The sequence below is a fragment of the Balaenoptera borealis genome (assembly GCF_965194805.1).
Source record: "Balaenoptera borealis genome assembly, chromosome: 19".
NCBI lineage: Eukaryota > Metazoa > Chordata > Mammalia > Artiodactyla > Balaenopteridae > Balaenoptera > Balaenoptera borealis.
In genome coordinates, this window is record NC_138878.1 from 26,611,039 (window position 1) to 26,630,070 (window position 19,032).

Consider the following 19,032-nt stretch of genomic DNA (forward strand, 5'->3'; position numbering starts at 1 on the left):
CCCCAGCACATGCCTTCCTGGACGCTGCCATCTCTAAGCCCACCTCCTTCAGGACGCCAGGCCTGACTCACGACAGCCCTTCTCACCCCTCCTTTCCCTGGCACCAGCGCTGGCTGGGGTGCCTTGTCGTTAGAGCCCAGGGCCCCAGCGGCAAATGGGCCTGGGAGAATCACGTGGTATTCTGGTGTCTGGGCTTCAGACACTGACCCTGCCTACGGCTCCCTGGTGTGCTGGGGGACAAGAAGGGCAGGGTGGGTAGCCCTCTGCCCCCAACTAGGCCCACCAAGGGCAGGCTCACAACAGGGCTGCAGGCACAGGCATTTTGGTGTTGGTTGTCTGTCCACAAGGATGTGCCACAGGAGCCCCCTGTGCAGGGACCAGGTCCCTCCCCACCTCTGTCCCCACCACTGAATCAGGAAGGGTCCTCAGTTCCACCGGGTAGCCACTGACTGAGGCAGTCTTTGGGCCTGAGGCCTTCCTCATCAGCACACATCTGGCTCCCGGAGGCCCAGAGGAGGGGAGTGCTCACGGCCTCCACATCTGCTTCCTGCCCTGGCCACCATCCTGACCCCTGACCTCCCGCTGGGAGTGGATGCGCAGGTCCTGGAGGCTGGCTGCGGGCTGGAGCTTCCACACCGTGGCGTTGACCAGGTCTTCCTCAAAGGACACCGTGTCCCCTGTGAAGCTCACAGAGGTCAGCTTCGACTCCAGGCTCTGCAGCTGCCTGGCAGTGGGGAGAGAGGGTGGGTGACTGCTGGGTGTGAGGGGCGGATCCAGAGGGAGGACAGAGGGAGAGGAGAGACTCAGGCAGATACACAGGAAGGAGTGTGGGGCAGACAGAATGACCTGCGGGGTGGCAGGGAGGAAGCCAGGGCGTCAGAGCAAACAGGAAAGGAGGGGGGTGGGGACCTGTCCTCGGACTCGGCCACCAGGTTGTGGGCCCAGTTCTACCTGGACCGACCCACTTTGTGCAACGGAGCAGCCCTACCCATCTCTGGGCCTCAGTCTGCTGAGCTGTAAAATGGGCCAATCCTTTTCACTTTGTTGGTGGAGAGGAGGGCTTGGGTGCGGCTGACCTGGGCTGGTGGGTGTGACATTTGTTTTTAATGACTCAGGCAGGAGGAGGGGTTTGGCCTCCAGGGCTGTATCTCAATTCCTCCCGGAGAAGATGGAAAGACGAGAACATTCCAGCCCCAGGGGAGGTTTCCATACAGCCACCCACTCCAGGTCCCTGCCCTGCCCTGCCCGGGTCTGGGGGATGCCTCCTCCTTGCCCCTCACACACTGGGGACCCACACTTACTGGCCTGCGGGGGTGAACGGGGGTCTCCTTGAGCTCTTCCGGGGATGCTTCAGAAACTGGCTGAGCCGCTGGAGGTCCCTTTTCAGCTCACATGTGTCCACCGAGGCGCTGTGGGAGGTCTTCAGGGGAGGAGCTGGGGGAAAGGGACGGACAGACCCGCCAAAGGCTGTTGAATGAGGTGCCCGGCCACACTCATTACACTCTCAGTTAATCCTCCTGTGATTCTGAAAGCTTCTATCCCCATTTTATGGAGCAGGAAACTGAGGCTGCAAGAGGTACAGTGGACTCCCCCAAGTCACTCAGAGCTGCAGCCAGCCAGACGGGGCTCTGTCCTGTGGAGCCCCCAGCAACTCCAGCCCCAGCAGGGTGGGCCGGGACACACCTACCCAGGCATGCTTCTGACTACACACAGGGAGCTGGGAGGGCCAGTTCCCCAGGGCCAGCCAGGCCCCCTTCAGGAGGAGCTGCAGGGTGGGGGGCTTGTGTGGTGGCTCCAGGCCCTCCACCCGGGTACCGTGCACCCAAGGGCTGCAGACTCAGGCACCTCCAGGGCTCAGACGGGACTCAGATGAGGTAGGCAGATGGGAGGAAGGACACGTGGGGAGGGGGCATGCCCTATGCCAGCAAGGAAGGCAGGCCCTGTGGTCACATCTGAATTTATAAGGCAGAAAGCCTGATTTTTAGGTCATTTGAAAACCCTGGCTCATGTTTTCAAAAAACTCTCTACAGACCAAATAAGACCAGGCCAGATCTGTTCTTCAGGAAGTCAATTTGCAGCTATGCCTGACTTTGCCCTAAACCCTCCCAGGTTGGGGCAGAATCCCAGCCTGGGGGCGGGGAGCCCCATCTACAGCCCCGGCCCCTGTCTGCTGCCCTGGGCAGCACCTGGGCCCGCTGCTGCCACCCCCCAGCATTTCCAAGGGCCCAGAGCTGCTAACCTATTCAACGCCCTTTGCCCCTGCCCCTGGCAGCCCCGCCCCAAACTGGAGCTGCCTGAAAGGCCCCAGAATTAGGGAAATCCTAGACCTTGAGTAGAGCCTCCACCTCCGTCGGGCCACCCCCTCCTCCCTGCCCCCACTCAGCACTGAATAGAAGGCAGTGGCCACACCACACCTGTCACACCCCAGCCAGACACACAGTCTGCACACCTCAGTGTCAGCCTCCAGCCTGGCTGCTTCCTGACCTCTGACCTCTTGCTCTCCCCTGCACCCCTGCCCCGGTCCCCTCATGCCAGTCAGCTGCTGGGTTCAGATCCTGGCTCCCTCACTCACTAGCTGTGCAACTTTGTGCCTCAGTTTCTCCTCCGAGAAATGGGGATAAACAATCTAGATGAAGCTGATGAAGCAGAATTTTTCCACCGGCTCCTGACCTCCAGTCCCATCTCTCCATTCTTTCTGCTCTCACCCTGTTCATTCCTCATCTTCCTTTACCTGGACCTTCCCCGCAGCCGCTGGATGGCACTTTGCCCCTCCGCCCTCACCCCTACCTTCCCACAAACCTCCCCGAAGCACACCTTGGATCACACTCTTCCACTCCTCAGACACCTTCCCTGCCTCCCCACTGCCTGCGAACAGAGCCCCTGCTCCGCGACCTGACATTCAGCCCAGTCTGCTTTAACCCCGCCGTGCATTTTGCCTTCCCCGCCTCCAGGCCTTCGGCCAAGCTGTTCCTTCTGCCTGGGAGTCGCCTTACTGTGGAAGGAGAAGATGAAGCCGGCTGCACTGGGCAGACTGGTGTTCTGGGGGCTCCACCAGGAGCTGACAGAGGTGGCGAACAGTGGGGCCCCCGCGGCCAGGCTCTCCTCCTGATGCCGGAAGCACAGGAGGTCAGAGGCTTGGTTACTCAGCACGAAGTCGTTCTTGCCGTAGCGAAGATGCAATTTCCCAGCATGGCGGTTCCAGTAGAGGCAGAAGTGGTAGAGGCCCCTGGGATGAGGGAACGACCTAGGAGCCGGATGGGCTCCAGGGAAGGGCGCGTGGACTGTGAGGGCCTCCTCAGTGTTCCTGATGGAGATGTGCAGCTCAGATGTCCGCTTATAATGGAGGCTGCTGTTCTGCGTCTGGTTCCGCTGGCCACAGAAGCGGAAGTCTTCCCGGGGGCCCCCGCCACGGGCACCTGAGGAAGCAGAGACTGCAGATGGGACTCTGGGCCCGGGGGCAGGCTCTGGGCCCAGAACACAGGAGCCCAGTGCCTAGGACCCGCACACATTCCAAGGACCTATACCTAAAAGGGCCTCCAAAAATGCGAGTCTACCCTATTCAAAGATTATCGGCTTCAAAATATGAAAAGAACAAACTCAAAATCAATACTAATTCCAAAGGCAAAATAATATTTTAAATCGCGATAAAATATTTAACGAGGCCATGCCTGCCACAAACAGTTGTGCAGGCTGTGTACTGCACAAGGATGCACTGGCTGCAGAGGTGAGTAGGGCCAAAACCCCGTCCACGTTCCTCACTCCCATCTGTGCACTGTGGGGCTGCATCTGCCACAAAGAAGGGGTGCCTTTATCTTTTCTCCAAGGTACCACCATCCACTTGCTAAGCTGTGTCCTCAGGCCTGTGCCTGCCCAAAGGGGTTAGTGGATGTGCTGGCAGCTGACCTAGACATCCTTAACATAAGGATGGCATTTTAACGTAAGTCCTAGGGCACCTCCAGGAAAGCCTACCTGGAACCAGGAGCAGACCCAGCAGGAACGGCACCGTCTGCAGCAGCACTTGGGCAGCCATCTTCCTCCCCAGAGTCACCCTGAGAAGTCACCGCCTGAAAGAGGCCAGGAGTGTTGGCTTGAGGGCCTGACCCACAGCGTGGCTGTGCCAGCCCTGCAGAAGGAGAGGCCGGGGTAGCATGGATGTGGGATGTGAGGTGGGGAGGCAAGTGTGGAAACAGTCCGTGGACCTCCCCAGAGCTGCCAGGAGCTGAGCATCAAGAGGCCGTGGCTAAAAGAAGACACACAAATGGCCAACAGGCACACGAAAAGATGCTCCACAGCGCTAATTATTAGAGAAATGCAAATCAAACTGCAGTGAGGTATCAACACACACAGGTCAGAATGGCCATCATTAAAAAGTCTACAAATAACAAATGCTGGAGAGGGTGTGGAGAAGAGGGAACCCTCCTACAGTGCGGGTGGGAATGTAAATTGGTGCAGCCACTATGCAGACCAGTATGGAGGTTCCTCAAAAAACTAAAACTAGAGTTGCCATATGATCCAGCAATCCCACTCCTGGGCATATACCCAGACAAAACTATAATTCAAAAAGATGCATGCACCCCTACGTTCATAGCAGCACTATTCACAACAGCCAAGATGTGAAAACAACCTACATGTCCATTGACAGAAGAATGGATAAAGAAGATATGGTACATATATACAATGGAATACTACTCAGCCATAAAAAAGAATGAAATAATGCCATTTGCAGCAACACGGATGGACCTAGAAATTATCATACTAAGTGAAGTAAGTCAGACAGAGAAAGACAAATACCATATGATATCACTTATATGTGAAATCTAAAAGATGACACAAATGAACTTATCTATGAAACAGAAACAGACACACAGACATAGAGAACAGACTTGTGGTTGCCAAGGGGGTGGGGGTGGGGGAGGGATAGATTGGGAGTTTGGGATTAGTACATACAAACTATTACATATAGGATGGATAAACAACAAGGTCCTACTTTATAGCACAGGGAACTATATTCAATAACCTGTGATAAACCATGATGGAAAAGAATATGAGGAAGAATATATATGTATAACTGTATAACTGAATCACTTTGTTGTACAGCAGAGATCAATACATTGTAAGTCAACTATTCTTCAATGAAATAAAATTAAAATATAAAAATTTAAAAAAATTAAAAAGAGGCAGTGGCTGGGTTCAAGTCCCAGCTCCACCTCTTGCTCGCTGCATGACCCTGTAAAAGGGTCATGGAAAACAGGACTAATAATAGTACCTCCCTCCGGATCCAGCAGTGATGGGGTAATCAGGCTAGAACTGCGGGGGGGGGGGGGGCTCCCCAGCACCACCAGGAACCACCCCAACCACCCTGCCCCCTCCAGGCCTGAAGAAGACACAGGAAAAAGGGGGCTTGCAGGGCTCTCCTCCTGGAGCCTCACCACCATCATCCCTAAGACCCAGCTCAGAGGACACCTCCTTCAGGAAGCCTTCCTCAACTCCCTCTACAGTCAGTCCTGGCCTCCTTTGGTTCTCTGTCTGTGTGTCTGTTTCTGTTTCATAGGGTCCCGTTAGCCAACTCTGGGAGGTGCAGGATGGTACATCCCTCCTCCTGGTGTCGGCCAGGGAGCTGCGGAGCCATCTCTGTGCACAGGGCCTGGTGTGCACCGAGGTCGCTGGGCAGGTGGACAGTGAGGGAAATGGAGTGAAGGATCAGTGCAGCCACAGCGCCCTCTACAGCCAGGGGATAGAGGAGACAGGCACTTCCTGTTATGGCCACCAGGGGGAGCCAGTTCCCAGGGCAGCTGGAAAGGCAGGGGTACGTCCCAGTCTGGCCGGGAGACATAGTCTGGCCCAAGTCGGGGGAGATCCAGTTCCCCTCAGCCCCATCCTCTTGTAGAATGCCCCCCCCCCAAGCCTCTATTAGCTGAGCACCTACTACCTGCCAGCCTGTGCTGACCCACGCCCCACCCCCCACCCCTATACCTGTATTAATCTTCATTCCGACCCTGTGAAGTCAGCCCTACAATTGGCCCATTTCACAGACAGGGAACCTGAGATCCAAGGAATTAAATGACTTGCCCAAGATTGCTCCAGACGCCAAGGGCTTTCCCTGCCTGGTCAGGACTGTAGTGCCTGGTAGGGAACCTGCGTGTCTGGTACTTATAGAGAGATGCTGGGTGGCTTGGCCCTCCCCACTGCCAGCTGGCCTTATGACTGAGCTGGGTGCTGGCAGTCACGAACAGCCATCCTCATCCTGTGAGGAACTACATATGGCTGTGGTGACAGATGCAATCAGACGAAAGGAAGCCTGGCAACCATGGGGCATGAGAGGAGTTTGACTTTGGGAGGAAACCAAGGAGGGCTTCCAGGAAGAAGTGGCTTTTGGATGGAATATTTAAGGGCAGCATTAAATGGAGGGGTGGTCCATGCAGGAGTTCACCGTCTCCTTCCTGGGTGGGGCCTTCCTTTAACAAAGCTGGCCCCCTCAAGCTAGAGCCCGTCTCCAGTGTCCCACCATGTGTAATGGAACCCCAATTTCTAGGGCCTGGTCAGTCTAATCATTGGTCAGTTGGGTTCATCATCCTGCCCTGGTGACATCACAAGACCCCTGAGGAAGGATGTGAAAGTGTTTGGGGGAATGGCCGCTGTTTCCTACATTGTGATTTTTAAGGTTTCACTCTGCATCATCTCTGAGCATTTTGGCTCCTTTTGGGTTTTTTTTTGGTTTTTGGTGTTTTTGTTTTTAGGGAGAAGGAAGGATTTATTACTTGCTGCAAGTAAGGAGAACACTGGGGATCTTTCCAAAGCAGTGTCTCCCATTTTGCCTCCTTTTAAAACTGCCACTCCAGACCAGTGAAAGGAAATCCAGCATCCAGGGACAGAAACATGTCTCTCCTGGACCCTTTCTCTTTCCTTCTTTCTTCTGCCGGTCACTGACACTGTCTACATCTGATCCCCAATCCAAATGACACTTCCCCCACCCCTGCTTTGACCCCTGCTTTGTACTTCTGAACTCAGAGCTCACAATCACTTTGCAAATTTGTCCCCAATTCTCCATCTTATGGCATTTGGATTCAAGGCCCAGAGAGGGCCAGTGATTTCCTGACATCATACAGAAAACAAGGATGGAGCTGGCCAGAATCCATGTATCTCTCCGGCCCACTGACCTTCAAAGTGAGCTACCACTATCGGTATACAGGGCCCAGGACAGGGCAGAATCATCTGCTTTCATAAATCCTCCTAGATTGATTCCTTTGAGAGCAAAAAGGTGGAAACAGGGAGTGAGCTCCCCATCACTGGAGGGATACAAGTGAGGCTGCACCACTGTGAAGTACCATGATTCCAACAGACAGGGATCAATGGCATGACCTGATATTCCTAGCTCATCCCCACTCTACCCTGGCGACTTGAATAGCCACTCCAAGGTGAACAACTCTAGCCCTATGGACATTCTTGGGATTTGAGGGGAGGGACTGCCTGGCTTCCTTTAACCCATCCTTAGTAGACTCTGGAGCCAGACTGTCTGGGTTCAAATCCCAGTCCCCCTACTCAATAGCTGTGTGTCCTTGGGCTAGTTACTCACCCTCTCTGGGCCTCACTCTCATCATCTGTAGATAGGAATAAAAATTGAGACTACTGCAAGGGTCGTTGTGAGAATTAAATGACTTGATACCTGTAGAGGACTTAGAGCAGGGCCATGCACACGGCAGGCGCCATAGGTGTCAGCTAGATATCTCTGTATCCTTCCTGACCAGCTCATGCCTGCCCCTCACTCAACCCCTGGGCCTGTCACAGGTTCCTACTCCTACACCTTCCCTCCCACCCTCCATGTAACCCCCTCGGGGCCCCCACAGCCAGCTCAACTTCCAAAGCACCTTGATGGGAAATTCTTAGAGCATGAAATTTCCTTTCCGGGAAGACTGAAACCCCACCCAGAAAACTTCCCTCCTCACAGCCCAGAACTGAGTCTGTCCCCAGAAGCCTCTAAGGGACAGAAGGGCTGAACTGGGGCACCATCTACGTTATCATGAAATCCTCAGAGCCACCCTGTAAGGCTGGTCCTACTGTTTTGCCATTTTACAGATCAGGAAACTGAGACTAGGGAAGGGCCATCTGTTCCAAGATCTCCACCAGTGGAGCCAAGACACAGACCTCAGTCTCACCCTAGAGAACTCCTTGCAGAGCTGGCACTGTCAGTTTCTAGAGATGCATGCCCCCCTGGCTTTGGGAGACCCCCAAAGAAAAGGAGAGAAAAATGGTGGGGCGGGGGTCAGCCAAGACCACAGGCAGTGCAGACAACTCCAGCCTGGGAGAGAGGATTTGGGGGGCTGAGCCCCCTAGTGATGCTCCCATCCCCCAGCTCCCCTTCTGGAGCAGCTGCCCTTGACCTCAGGCCTTCCGTAAACACAGAGAACAAAACAGTCTGGCCCAGCTTGACACAATGGGGGCCACCATCACAGAGTCCCCAAGGATCCAGGCAGAGCAGAGGGGGCCAGGGCTCCTTTAAGCCAAGACTCCCGGCTGCCCATCCCCAGGGCTGGCTGGGCTGGGGAGGAAGGGCCCCGGCTCCAGCGCAGGCCCAGCCCTGCCCATCCTCGTGGTGGGGGAGAGGGCAACAGGCAGGGGATCCGTGGCTCACTTTCTCCCGCCGGGGCCTGAGTCACTTCCTCTGCCATCCGTGTAGAGACGCGAGTCACCGCTGGCCCAGTCCAGGCTCCTGGAAAACCCATTTCCTCGGAGGATGGAGGTGGAAGTTGAGTGGACAGGACCTGGGCAGCTCTGGGGTTAACCCTTCCTGGGCAGGCACCTCCCCAGGAAGATGATCTGGACCTGGGCCCCCATACCTTTCCTTCTCCTGCCCGTAACATACACTGTGGACCACAAACTTATCCACCCCCCCAGCCAGCCTGTCTCTTTGCCTGCAATGCCTTCCCTAACTCCATGACCCAACTCATCTTTTGAAACTCAGTGAAGACACGCCCTCCCCACGAAGCTTTGCCTAAGTGCCCATCTGCCATCAGAATTAACTTCTGTGTTCTTGGTGGGGCGCAGGGAAGGGGGCCGACCATGACCTACACTCAACCCTATGTGCCCCCCCTTTGCCATGAGGAGTTAACATCAGAGGTGCCCAAACCCACCCACGGGTCAGAACCACCCGAGGAAGTTCACTAAAATGCAGACTCACAGGCCCCTGCACACTGAGGGGCAGATGCTACAGGTCTGGGGTGGGGCTCGGGAGTCTGGCTTTAACAGGTGTCCTGTTGATTGACACTCTGCGGGTTTAGAGCCACTGGCTTACAAGGCTGGGGTAACACCAGTAGCCCTGTTTAACAGAGTCAGAGGCGGGTAGGGCCCAGCCCCAGATCACTCAGATGGTAAAAGGCTGGCCCTGGACGGGGTCCAGGGCAGCTTGCCTCCCTGCAGTGCCTCTTCTCAACCTCACTGGTGGTGAGGATGAATCACCACCCTGGCTGGTTCACCCAGCGTTTAGCAGGGTGCCAGAAACCTGGAAGGGGCCTCCCAAAGCACAGCTGGGAGCAGGAGGGCGTGGATGGGGGAAGGAGCCCCTGCCTGAGTGGGTCTTCAGGTGTGAGCCTGGTCTTGCCCTCCTCTGGGGGGAGGGACAGTAGAGAGAGGACCCAGCTCAGCTTTCCAGCTCCAGCCCCCAACCTCAACTGCTCTCCAGTGGGGGGAGGGGAAGAGGGGGCAAAACAGAGCTGCCGGCTATGCCCCTCCCCCGAGCCCTGGGCAGAGGGCCTTAGGAAAGAAGGATTTGGCCAAGAGAGGGGTTGGCGAGCGTGAAGTCCTTGAGGGTAGAAGCACGCACATGAGTGTGGATGTAGGTGTGCATGCACGTGTGCGTGTGTGCACCACATGTGTGGGAGAGTGAGGAGGAACGTTAGGGGAGAGCGGAGGCTCTATAGCAGGTGTTTCCTCCACAGGAGTGCTGTCGGGGGTGGAGAGGACCCTCCACCAGCCGTTTCCAAACTCTTTTGTAAATGTCAATCTGACTTAGAAACACCACGTACCCAACAAACAAAGGAGGTGCCCCCATCAGACCCGGTGGGCCCCCGGACCATGCCTCCCTCCCAGCCCAGCCGCCAGCCTCTCAGCAGTGCCCGTGGCTCCTGGGAGCACAGATGGCGCACACGGAGCCCATCTCCCCTCCCTCTCTTCCTGCTCCGCAGGCCGGGTGACTGAGGCCCCAGCTAGGTGACCACACAGGACTCCCCGCAGGAAGGGTGTTCTGGCCTGGCTGGGGAAAACACAGTGACCTCAGGTTTCAGGAATTTTTCTACAATAAAAGAGAATAAAGATTAAGCTAGCTGCCTGCCCGCAGGGGCTGGCGGATGCCAAGACCTTGCCTGCTCACTGCCGGGATGGGTCCCACATTCTTGCACCAGACCCGCCGGAGGGCTGCCCCGCCCGCGGAGGGCCCACCACCCCACGGCTTCTGCTGCAGCCAAGTCCCTGGGCCATGGCTCCCTCTGCGTGCCCAGACAGGCCCTGGCCCTGCGGGGAGACCGGGGAAGGGGAGGAGCGGGGCGCCTGCCCAGGTGAAAGGACGCTGGGCTCTCCCAGAGCGCCAGCTATCCAGAGCCACCCATCTGGTGGCCTGCTTTATCTGGAACTGGAGTGTTTGCTTAAGAGGCCTCAGAGAGGCCAACCTACAGTCACCAGAGATGAGCCTGGGCTTGAGCGTTCCCACCTCCAAAGCTCTGCACACACCAGTCCTCCCTGGGATGCCAGCCTTGTGACACGTCTGTAAAGGTCCCCATACCCTGGGCCTCAGGCCTCCACATCCTCACCCGACTGCCCCCCACACTCCAGCCACGCAATGCCTGGCAGAACACCAGGCGGTGAGTGGGAATAAACAGAGGTCTGTCTGGTACAGTGAAGGGGCCCGGAATCCAAGAAGAAGAGTGAGGGGGATGACCGTTCCCATCCAGCAAGCGCTCACATTGCGCCCGGCACCGTGCAAAGCGCTTTTCCCAAATGATCGTGCAATCCTCACCTTACCTCTGCGAAACAAATGCTATTATTGCCCCCACGGTAAAGACAAGGAAACGAAAGTCCAAAGAGGCTAAGTGATATCCAAGATCACAGAGCAAGTAGTAGCCAAGCCAGGATTCAAACTCCAGTCTACCAAATCTCACAGCCCGTTCTTTTAGCCATTGTGGTCTCCGGAGTCCCTTCCTTCCCTTCTCTGGGGCTATCTCCCTGATTTTACCATGAGGTAACTTTGCCAAGCATTTCCTAAGAAGCTCTAGTTCCCAAGTTAGAGAAGTACTGCAGGCCCTACTTGGTCTTGTGAATTAACACGTCAAAGGCTCTGATAAGTCCTGCAGAAAGAAAATCCACAGAGCTTGGTCAGGCTTAGTTTCCCAGCCCAATGTGATGGTGCATCCTCTCTCGCAGGACACCTGTTACCAACATGAAAAAAAGAGCTCTCAGAAATCTTGACATCACATAGAAAAGAAGCCTGTCAGCATCCCCGCTCCCAGCCTCCAGTCCCCTCCCCTCCGAGCTGTCCCAGAGGCCATTAACTAGCATGAGATGGGCTGCAGGAGCCATTTAGGCTGCGATGTTCCCGAGGGCAACTCATCACCATCTTTGACACTTCCAGGTGAGAGGTCCTGGGGGAGCCTGGGTTATATTCAGCCCCATCCCACCTCCCTTTGGCCGGAAGCACCAGCTCTTGGGGAAAGGGGCACTACCATCCCTGTTTCCAGATTGGCTATTCCATTAAAGTCAGCCACAGTCACCTCAAGCAGCTGAGACATTTAGAATGTTGGGACAAAGGGAGGGAGGGAGGGGGAGAGAGAAAAAGAAAGAGAGAGAAAGAGGTGATGAGGATGCAAGAGCTTTTAGGAGCTGAGAATCAAAGCCTTTCAGAATCTGAGTGTGGATGGAAAAGACCTAGAACCTCAGGGAAGAGGAGGGATTAGGAAGGGTCCCAGGTCTGGCCCAGTCTGGAGTGGGGCTCAGGCAGCAGGACTTCTCACGAGCAGTCCCGGCACAGTGGCGCCGGCCCTGCCCAGCTCCACGCCCCTGGGGCAGCCTGCAGCCCACAGCCAAGTCTCCCCACAGCCCTCCCCAAGAGGAGCAGCTGAGGCTGGACCCCAGGACCCCAGGGCACTCACCAGTCAGCACCTGCCCAGGGAATGCAGACTCCCAGAGCAGGGGTAGCATAGGGTCCAGGACCAGCTCCGCAGCTAACTGGCCCTGAGACCTCTGGAGCAGCTTGTCCCCTCCCTGGGCCTCAGCTTCTTCCTCTGTCGAGGAGGTGACTATGGTCCCTGTCCCCTGTCTGTCTTCTCCACAGCCCAGGGCCTCAGGATGCTTCCAGGGAAGGGCAGGGCTTACCTCCCAGCTGCCAGCAAGGGGAAAAGAAGATGCTGGCCATCTCCTCTCCTGGCCAGCCTGTCTTCCCTCTCAAACCACAGACGGACCTCAGCTGTATGGCTGCAGTTCCCCTTCCGCATCTATATTCCCGACCTGCCCAAGGCCAGGCTTACAAGGTCAGCCCAGTCACCTCCCTGCTCATTTTGAGGGGGCTGCAGTTCGACTCCCCCGGGCCTGGCAGAATGCCCGCCTTTGGAGCATAGGACCCTTAGCGTTCCCAAGGTCAGCCGCCAGCCCTCCCTTTATTTGTCTTCTCTTCTGGGTCCCAGATCCCTGGCTGAGGGGTGGACAGGACACACAGCCAGGTGTCCTCCCCCACGAGGGCAGTGCGCCTGGGCAAGGCTGAGGTTCCAGCTCCCTCCGGGAAAGGTCGGTGGAGGCACAGACCAGGATCCCATCCCAGCCCTCTGAGCACACATCGCTGCCTCACCGGGTCCTCCACTGCTGTGTGCACACGCCCACAGACAGGGCGCTCACCACCTCCAGCCACAAAGCTAGCATTAATGAAGCTCTCTGAAAATGCAAGACTTGATTCTAAGCTCTCTACACAAACGAACACATTTAATCCTTCCCCAAATCTTATGAGACGAGTACCGTTATGCCCACTTAACAAATAAGGAAACAGAGGCCCTAGAAGATCAAGTTACCTGCCGGAGATCACACAGCTCGCGGTGCAGCCTCAGGGCCTGGCTCCAGAACCCATGCTCTTGATTTTGCAGCCCGTTTCCCCTTGACATTACCTGACTGTTAGAAAGGGCTTCTCTTTAAAATTCGTAGTAAAAGATGCTTCCAAAAATGTGTTTCCTCGAGATTAGCTGAACACTTTCCTCTGAGGACCCTGGACCTGGAGCTCTGTCAGGACCCTATCCCAGCCCCACTCCTACACTCTCAGCCACCTGCAGGCCCTGGACCTCCCCTCCCAGCATCCTCAGAGGCTTGTCTTTGACGATGGGGGTACAGCCCGGAGACTGAAATTGAATTTTAGCTGGAGTGTGGCGGAGGGAAGGGGTGTGGGGTGTGAGTCCCTTACCCCCAACCACTTCCTCGTCGTTCTGATCTGCCGTCTGCTTCACTGACCAGGTCCCCCTCAGAGTAGCATCTCTGACTCTCCCAGGGTCCCTAGTGTCACCCCAGCCCCAACCCCACCTTACCCATCCGCTAAGTTCTCAGTGTTGGGAAGAAGGGAGGGGAGGAAGGGGGATGGAGGGGAAATGGAGGGGAGAGGAGGAGGGAAAAGATGATGATACAGGGGAAGAGAGATGGAGGGGGAGGGGGGTGAACAAGGGAAAGGGGAGAGGGGATAAGAAGTGGGGATTTGGGGAGGAGAGGGGAGCAGGAGCAGGAATGAGAGCAATGGCGGGAGGAGGGGAAGAATCATACCTGGATTCCTCCTTCGTGTCATCAAGTGGATTATAAATACGTAAAGAGCATGAATGAGTGGGCCAAGGGCTCGCCTTGTTTGCAGGATGCAGCTCGCTGGGGTGGTGGGACAGTTTCTCCCCAGTTCAAGAGGCCAGAGGGGCACTTTGAAGCTGAGCCTCCCCAGCCTCGGTCCCCGCCCCCCTCACCAGAGCCTCAAACAAAGCGGGCAGCCTGGGAAGACGGGCTGCAAGTCCCAGCCGCCAACCCGGGAAAAGGGGCGCAGGTGACAGCAGCCCCTGGCAACCGTTGCCCTGGCAACCGTTGGCAGCTGCAGGGACTACGTCACTGCCCAGCTCCAACCCAGCACAGCGCAGGCCCTGATTTGTCCTGTGCCCAACTCCCCTTACTTGGATGCTGGCCAGGTAGGGAGCTGGCAGGAAGAAAGGCAGAGTTTAGGACACCAGATTATGGGGTACACTGGGGGACACCTGCCTAAGTTTGTCAATATTGACTTTAAAACCAAATCTTTTTAGAACACTAGTGGGGGCTACCCCTGTGATGAAAAATGCCTACTATCAGCTACATTTGCCCCTGAAGGCTGCCAGCTTGTGGCCTTGGCCTTGACCCACACTAGACACCCGTCTAATCTCCACCACTGGCTGCCATGAGCACAGAATGTGCACAATACTTCCCTGGAAGCATCTTAGGGGAGTACCTCCTCCAGGAAGCCTTCCCAGATTGCCACAATCCACCAGGAATCTTCCTTCTGAGTTAGCCCTGGGTCTGGGGGTTCCCCCTGGCTTTCCTCCAGAGCTCCCTGGGGGCCAAGAGTGGGTCCTTTCTGTACCCCAGAGTGAGTACCTGTCTGGGGAGGGAGGAGAACAGAGGCAAAGCTTCTGAAACGCTGCCTATGTGCCAGGCACGACACTGAGCATTTTGGAGATCCATTTCCACCACTCTGCGAGGTTAGCCCTGTTGAACCCATCTTACAGATGCGGAGAGAGAGGCTCAGGGGCATGATGTGACTCGCTCAAGACCACCCAGCTGGTAAGAGCGGTGTATGGAATTCAACTCATGATCTCCTCTGAGACATGAAGACATCAAGACCCAATATCCATCTGATGCTTGACTAATCCCACCTCACGTTCAGTGCACATCCAAACTTTATTTGATCACCTCCAGTGACAGGGAGCTCACCTCATCTGAAGAGGACACATCCCTTTGATCTCTAAAAAGCCTTTCGTAGCCACTGAGTCAAAGGGAAAAGGACATCAAAGCCATGGGGTGGCCCCTGTGTGCCACACAGGGCCCAGAAGAGAACCAGGGCCGTGGGCGCCCACACTGAGGCCTTCAGCTCCAGACCAGCAGCAGATCAGGAGGTAGGGTGGGGCTGCTCAGGGGACCAGGGTCTTCAGAGCACTTCCCCAGAATAAGCAGGAATCCCCTTGGCAATCACACTCCAAGGGGCTCTGGGATGGTTTCTGGCCGAGGCCATGGGAAAAGCAGCAGGGGCTGGGGTCCTTGGGCTGGTGTGCCTGTGCACCAACATCATGTCCTCCCCCACCGATGGACCAGAGCCAGGAGGCGGCTATTGTCTCGCTGCCGGCCCAGAGCTGTGTCCTATTCAGGCACTATTTTTGGCCCCCAGAGGAAGAGGAAAAGAAAGCAAAGAAAGGAGTTCCTGTTCTCAGTGGAACCTTTGCCTGGAAAGGATTCCAGGGCCTGCTGGGCCAGAGAAGGCAGTCACTGTTGGATCAAAAGATCCTGCACTTAAAAGGAGCTGGCAGGGGGCTGTGGTTCAGGGAAGCCAGAGGGAGGGCACAGATGGGGCACCCCTGGCCTTGTACACACACTTGGCGCTCACTAACTGCAGCGACACGCAGAGAAACAGAGGCACGGGATCCCCGGTTCCACCCATAGTCACTAAGCACTTGTAATAACAATAATTTTTAAAACCTACAATGACGCAGAGCTGTCCAGAACCAAGTCTCTGCCAGAGAGATTGACTATCCTCACCTAACACCCACAACGCTCCTGACCAGCGTGGAGGTCGGGGCCAAAATGATAAGCCTCATAAATCAGATAACTGACGCTCAGGGAGCAGCACGACTGCCAAAAAACAAGCTAGCGACCCCCCTCCACTCCCTCCACCTTACGCCACCCCACGTCTTCCTTGCTTTCATCAACTCCAGCACACGAGCCTTCTTTCTATCCTCAGACACACCTCAGGGCCTTTGCACATGCTTTCTGTTCAACGTAGCACGTTCTTTCGGGGTTCTTTCCCTGATTGGTTCCTTCTCAGGTCTTAGTTCAAATGTCCCCTCTCCTAAGAAGCTTTCCATGTCCACCCAACCAAAATTATCCTCCCCATTCATCACTCTCTTCCATGTCACCTTATCTTATAAACTTTATAGCACTTCACACTGTCTGAAATGACCCTGCAATGTGCTTGCTATCCATTTCTCCATGTTTGCTCTGTCTCATCCATCTTGCTCATCACTCATATCTCCAGTACCTAGTACCACAGTTCCTGGTCCACGGTAGATGCTCAATGACAACTAGTTAATAAATGAATGAGTGAATGAGACAGAGCTGGTACTCTGACTAGGCCAGGCCGGCTCCGAGCCTCTTCCCGATCGGAGCCAGTTCCTGACGCTCAGGGCAGGGAGATTCCAGCACTGAGCTGTCCCCACGCCCCAGCCTCTGACTGGATTAGGGGCATATACACCCTTGCCAGGTGCTTGGCCAGAGAGGAGCTCCCAAGACTGTGCACAGCCTAAGAGCCAGGCCAGGACCCGAAACTTCACGTCCCATACAGAGCCACCTGGTAAAGGCTCTTAAGAAGTCCTGCAGTGCAGAAGCCTGGGCACACAAGGCTTTCCTAAACCAATGGGACCACAGACATACTTTCGCAGGTGCTGGATTATTTGAGGTCTGAGATCCCATCTGAATCTGTGATCAAAATTTGCATTTTCTCTCTACATGAAGGCAAAGTAACCACCGCCATGCCCCTCAACCACCTGCTCCTGGGGCCCAGGGCTAGAGGGGGCACAGGCATGGGATTTGCTGATGAAGGTGGGTCACATTCCCACTGCTGCAAATGCCAAAGCTTCTGTCTGGACTCCCCGTGGGCTCCCCAAGGTGGAGCAAGGAGGGGAAATGGCACGTGCCTGTGGCCAGGGAGGATCCTGGGGTCTAGGCACCTGGGGGCAGGTGTATCCCAAGAACCAGCCTGCAGAGATTCATGAGGGAGCTGGGGCAGTGACGGGAACCACACAGGAGCACGAACCACACGATGTGCACCTGGCCTCCTGCAATGCACACAGCCACTCTGTGAGGGGTGGGCATTATTAAGCCCATTTTACAACTGGGAAAACTGAGGCTCAGAGAGAAGCCACTCTCCCAGGTAGCTTCTCCCTGGTGGGATCACACAGCTGGTAAAACTGGACCCACATCCAGCTCTGTGTACTCCTTTGCCTATGCTGCCCCCATTGTCCCGCATGGCACCCCATCTGCAGTGCTGGAATCTGCATGACATGGAGAGGAGGTGACAACCTCTCTAGGGAATGACATGAGGCCCAAGAGGATGCGCCATGGGTCCAAGGCATCGCAGCCCAGGAACCAGACCCTCATCCCTAGGCTCATGGTGTCTGCAAGCATCCTCATCCTACCTGGACAACAGTTACTACATCTCCCAACTCTGGTTCCCCAAGCCCAGGTTGGGGGAGCAGAGGCCAGACTCCTGGGTGTGCTGACACCCGGTGCAGGGTCTCCTTGAGGAGACACTGGCTGTCCTTTCCAGTACAAATGGAGATGTGTGCTGCACCAGGGCCCGGCCCAGGTACTGGGACCTGCACATTCTTGGCTGCCAGCCAAGGAGCCGGAGAATAGACTCTGCCCATCTGGTCTGGGGTGTGTGCATAGCCCCATGAGAGTGCACCAGGCATGGTCATGGACAAAGGATAAGTACAGCTTTGAGGAAATCGCACGAGGATTCCTTCCGGCCCTGCCCACTGCCCGCAGCTCTCGCCAGGCGATGTCACATGCAGGTGTGTGGGAGAGGGAAGTGCCACGACGAGGTCAGGCACACACCTACCAGGCGCAGGCCTATTGGATGAGGGCGAGCAAGGGGCAGCATCGGCTCCCTGATAATTTGGGAGGTGAGCATCCCCCTTCCCAACTCCTCCATCACACCCTCCTGCCTCATGCCTTCCGCTCTAACCACCGGCCTTTCAGGGCACTGGAGCGGGACTGGAGCCTGGACAGAGAGGCCCCCACCCCCAGGCCATCTTCCTCTAATGCAGAGGGCTGTTCCCTGGTGCCTGGAAGCCCTGCCAGCTCCTCCAGGGCTCAGCTTTTATCTCGGCCTGCCTGGAATTGCCAAGTGCACCACAAACCGCCTGAGCCTGAGCCAGCGCCAGCCCAACTCCCACCACCCTGGCCTCCCCACCAAAGCACAAGTCAGGCTGCAGGTGGGGGTGGCAGAGTCCTGCTGATGCCCAGGTGGCTCCAGTTCTCTTAGGGCGGGGAGGCAGGAAGAAGTGCCCTCAAGTTATTACACATTATCTCTGGGCCTCAGTGCACCCATTTGCCCAAGGGGGAGATCATAATAGTAAAGGCTAACATATGGGCCACATGCTGTTGTAAACACTTTACTGCATTAACACCTTGATGCTCAAAACAGCCCCCTGAAGTAGACACTATTTTATCCACTTTTTCCAGATGAGGAAAATGAGGCAGATGCCCAAGTTCACACAACCCGAGAGGAACAAAATTCTCCCCAGACAAGCAGCCTTGCTATCCCTGCGGGTCCTGTCGCCCCAGAAGAGCATGGGCTTAGCAGCAGCAGGGATGGGGTTCAAGACAAGGGCACATGTCCTCGGGCCCCCAGCACAGACTCTGGCCTGGCAGAGGAGCCCCCTCGCCAATGAGGGGGGCAGGAGAGCACAGTGAAAAGAGCCCAGACTCTGGAGATAAGAGGTCACTCCTGGGTAAGCCTCCTGTGCCTCAGTGTCCTCATCTCTAAAATGGGCACATCAGGAGCTTGTGCCTGGCAGGAATAAATGTGTGTGCAGGGGCTTCCCTGGCGGTCCAGTAGTTACAACTCCATGTTTCCAATGCAGGGGGCCTGGGTTCGATCCCTGGTCAGGGAACCAAGGCCCCACAGGTCACATGGCATGGCCAAAAACAAAACAAAACAAAACAAAAAAACAAAAACATGTGTGCAAAGCGCTGAGCCTAGGGCCCAGCAGAGTCTGAGGACAGGGAGGGTCC

The 19,032-nt window shown here is 56.0% G+C and overlaps 1 protein-coding gene across 15 annotated transcripts in view; it reads right to left on the reverse strand.

Annotated features, from left to right (window-relative positions):
- LOC309617108 (dynein regulatory complex subunit 7) overlaps nucleotides 1-19,032 on the reverse strand; it is a 91,680-nt gene that overhangs the window by 61,240 nt on the left and 11,408 nt on the right. For 11 of the 15 annotated variants that reach the window (XR_014237755.1, XM_082368813.1, XM_082368812.1 and 8 more), the window contains exons 2-5: nucleotides 3,970-4,064; nucleotides 2,994-3,416; nucleotides 1,302-1,434; nucleotides 577-751 (exon numbers count right to left, since the gene is read on the reverse strand). Coding sequence is in view for 14 of the 15 variants with exons in the window: in XM_082368813.1 (XP_082224939.1) it covers nucleotides 577-751; nucleotides 1,302-1,434; nucleotides 2,994-3,416; nucleotides 3,970-4,030 (792 nt within the window). In the remaining variant the exon portion in view is untranslated. Of the gene's footprint in view, nucleotides 1-450; nucleotides 752-1,301; nucleotides 1,435-2,993; nucleotides 3,417-3,969; nucleotides 4,065-19,032 lie in introns of those variants that run through there. The other 4 variants (XM_082368810.1, XM_082368807.1, XM_082368808.1 and 1 more) reach the window with 2 other exon arrangements.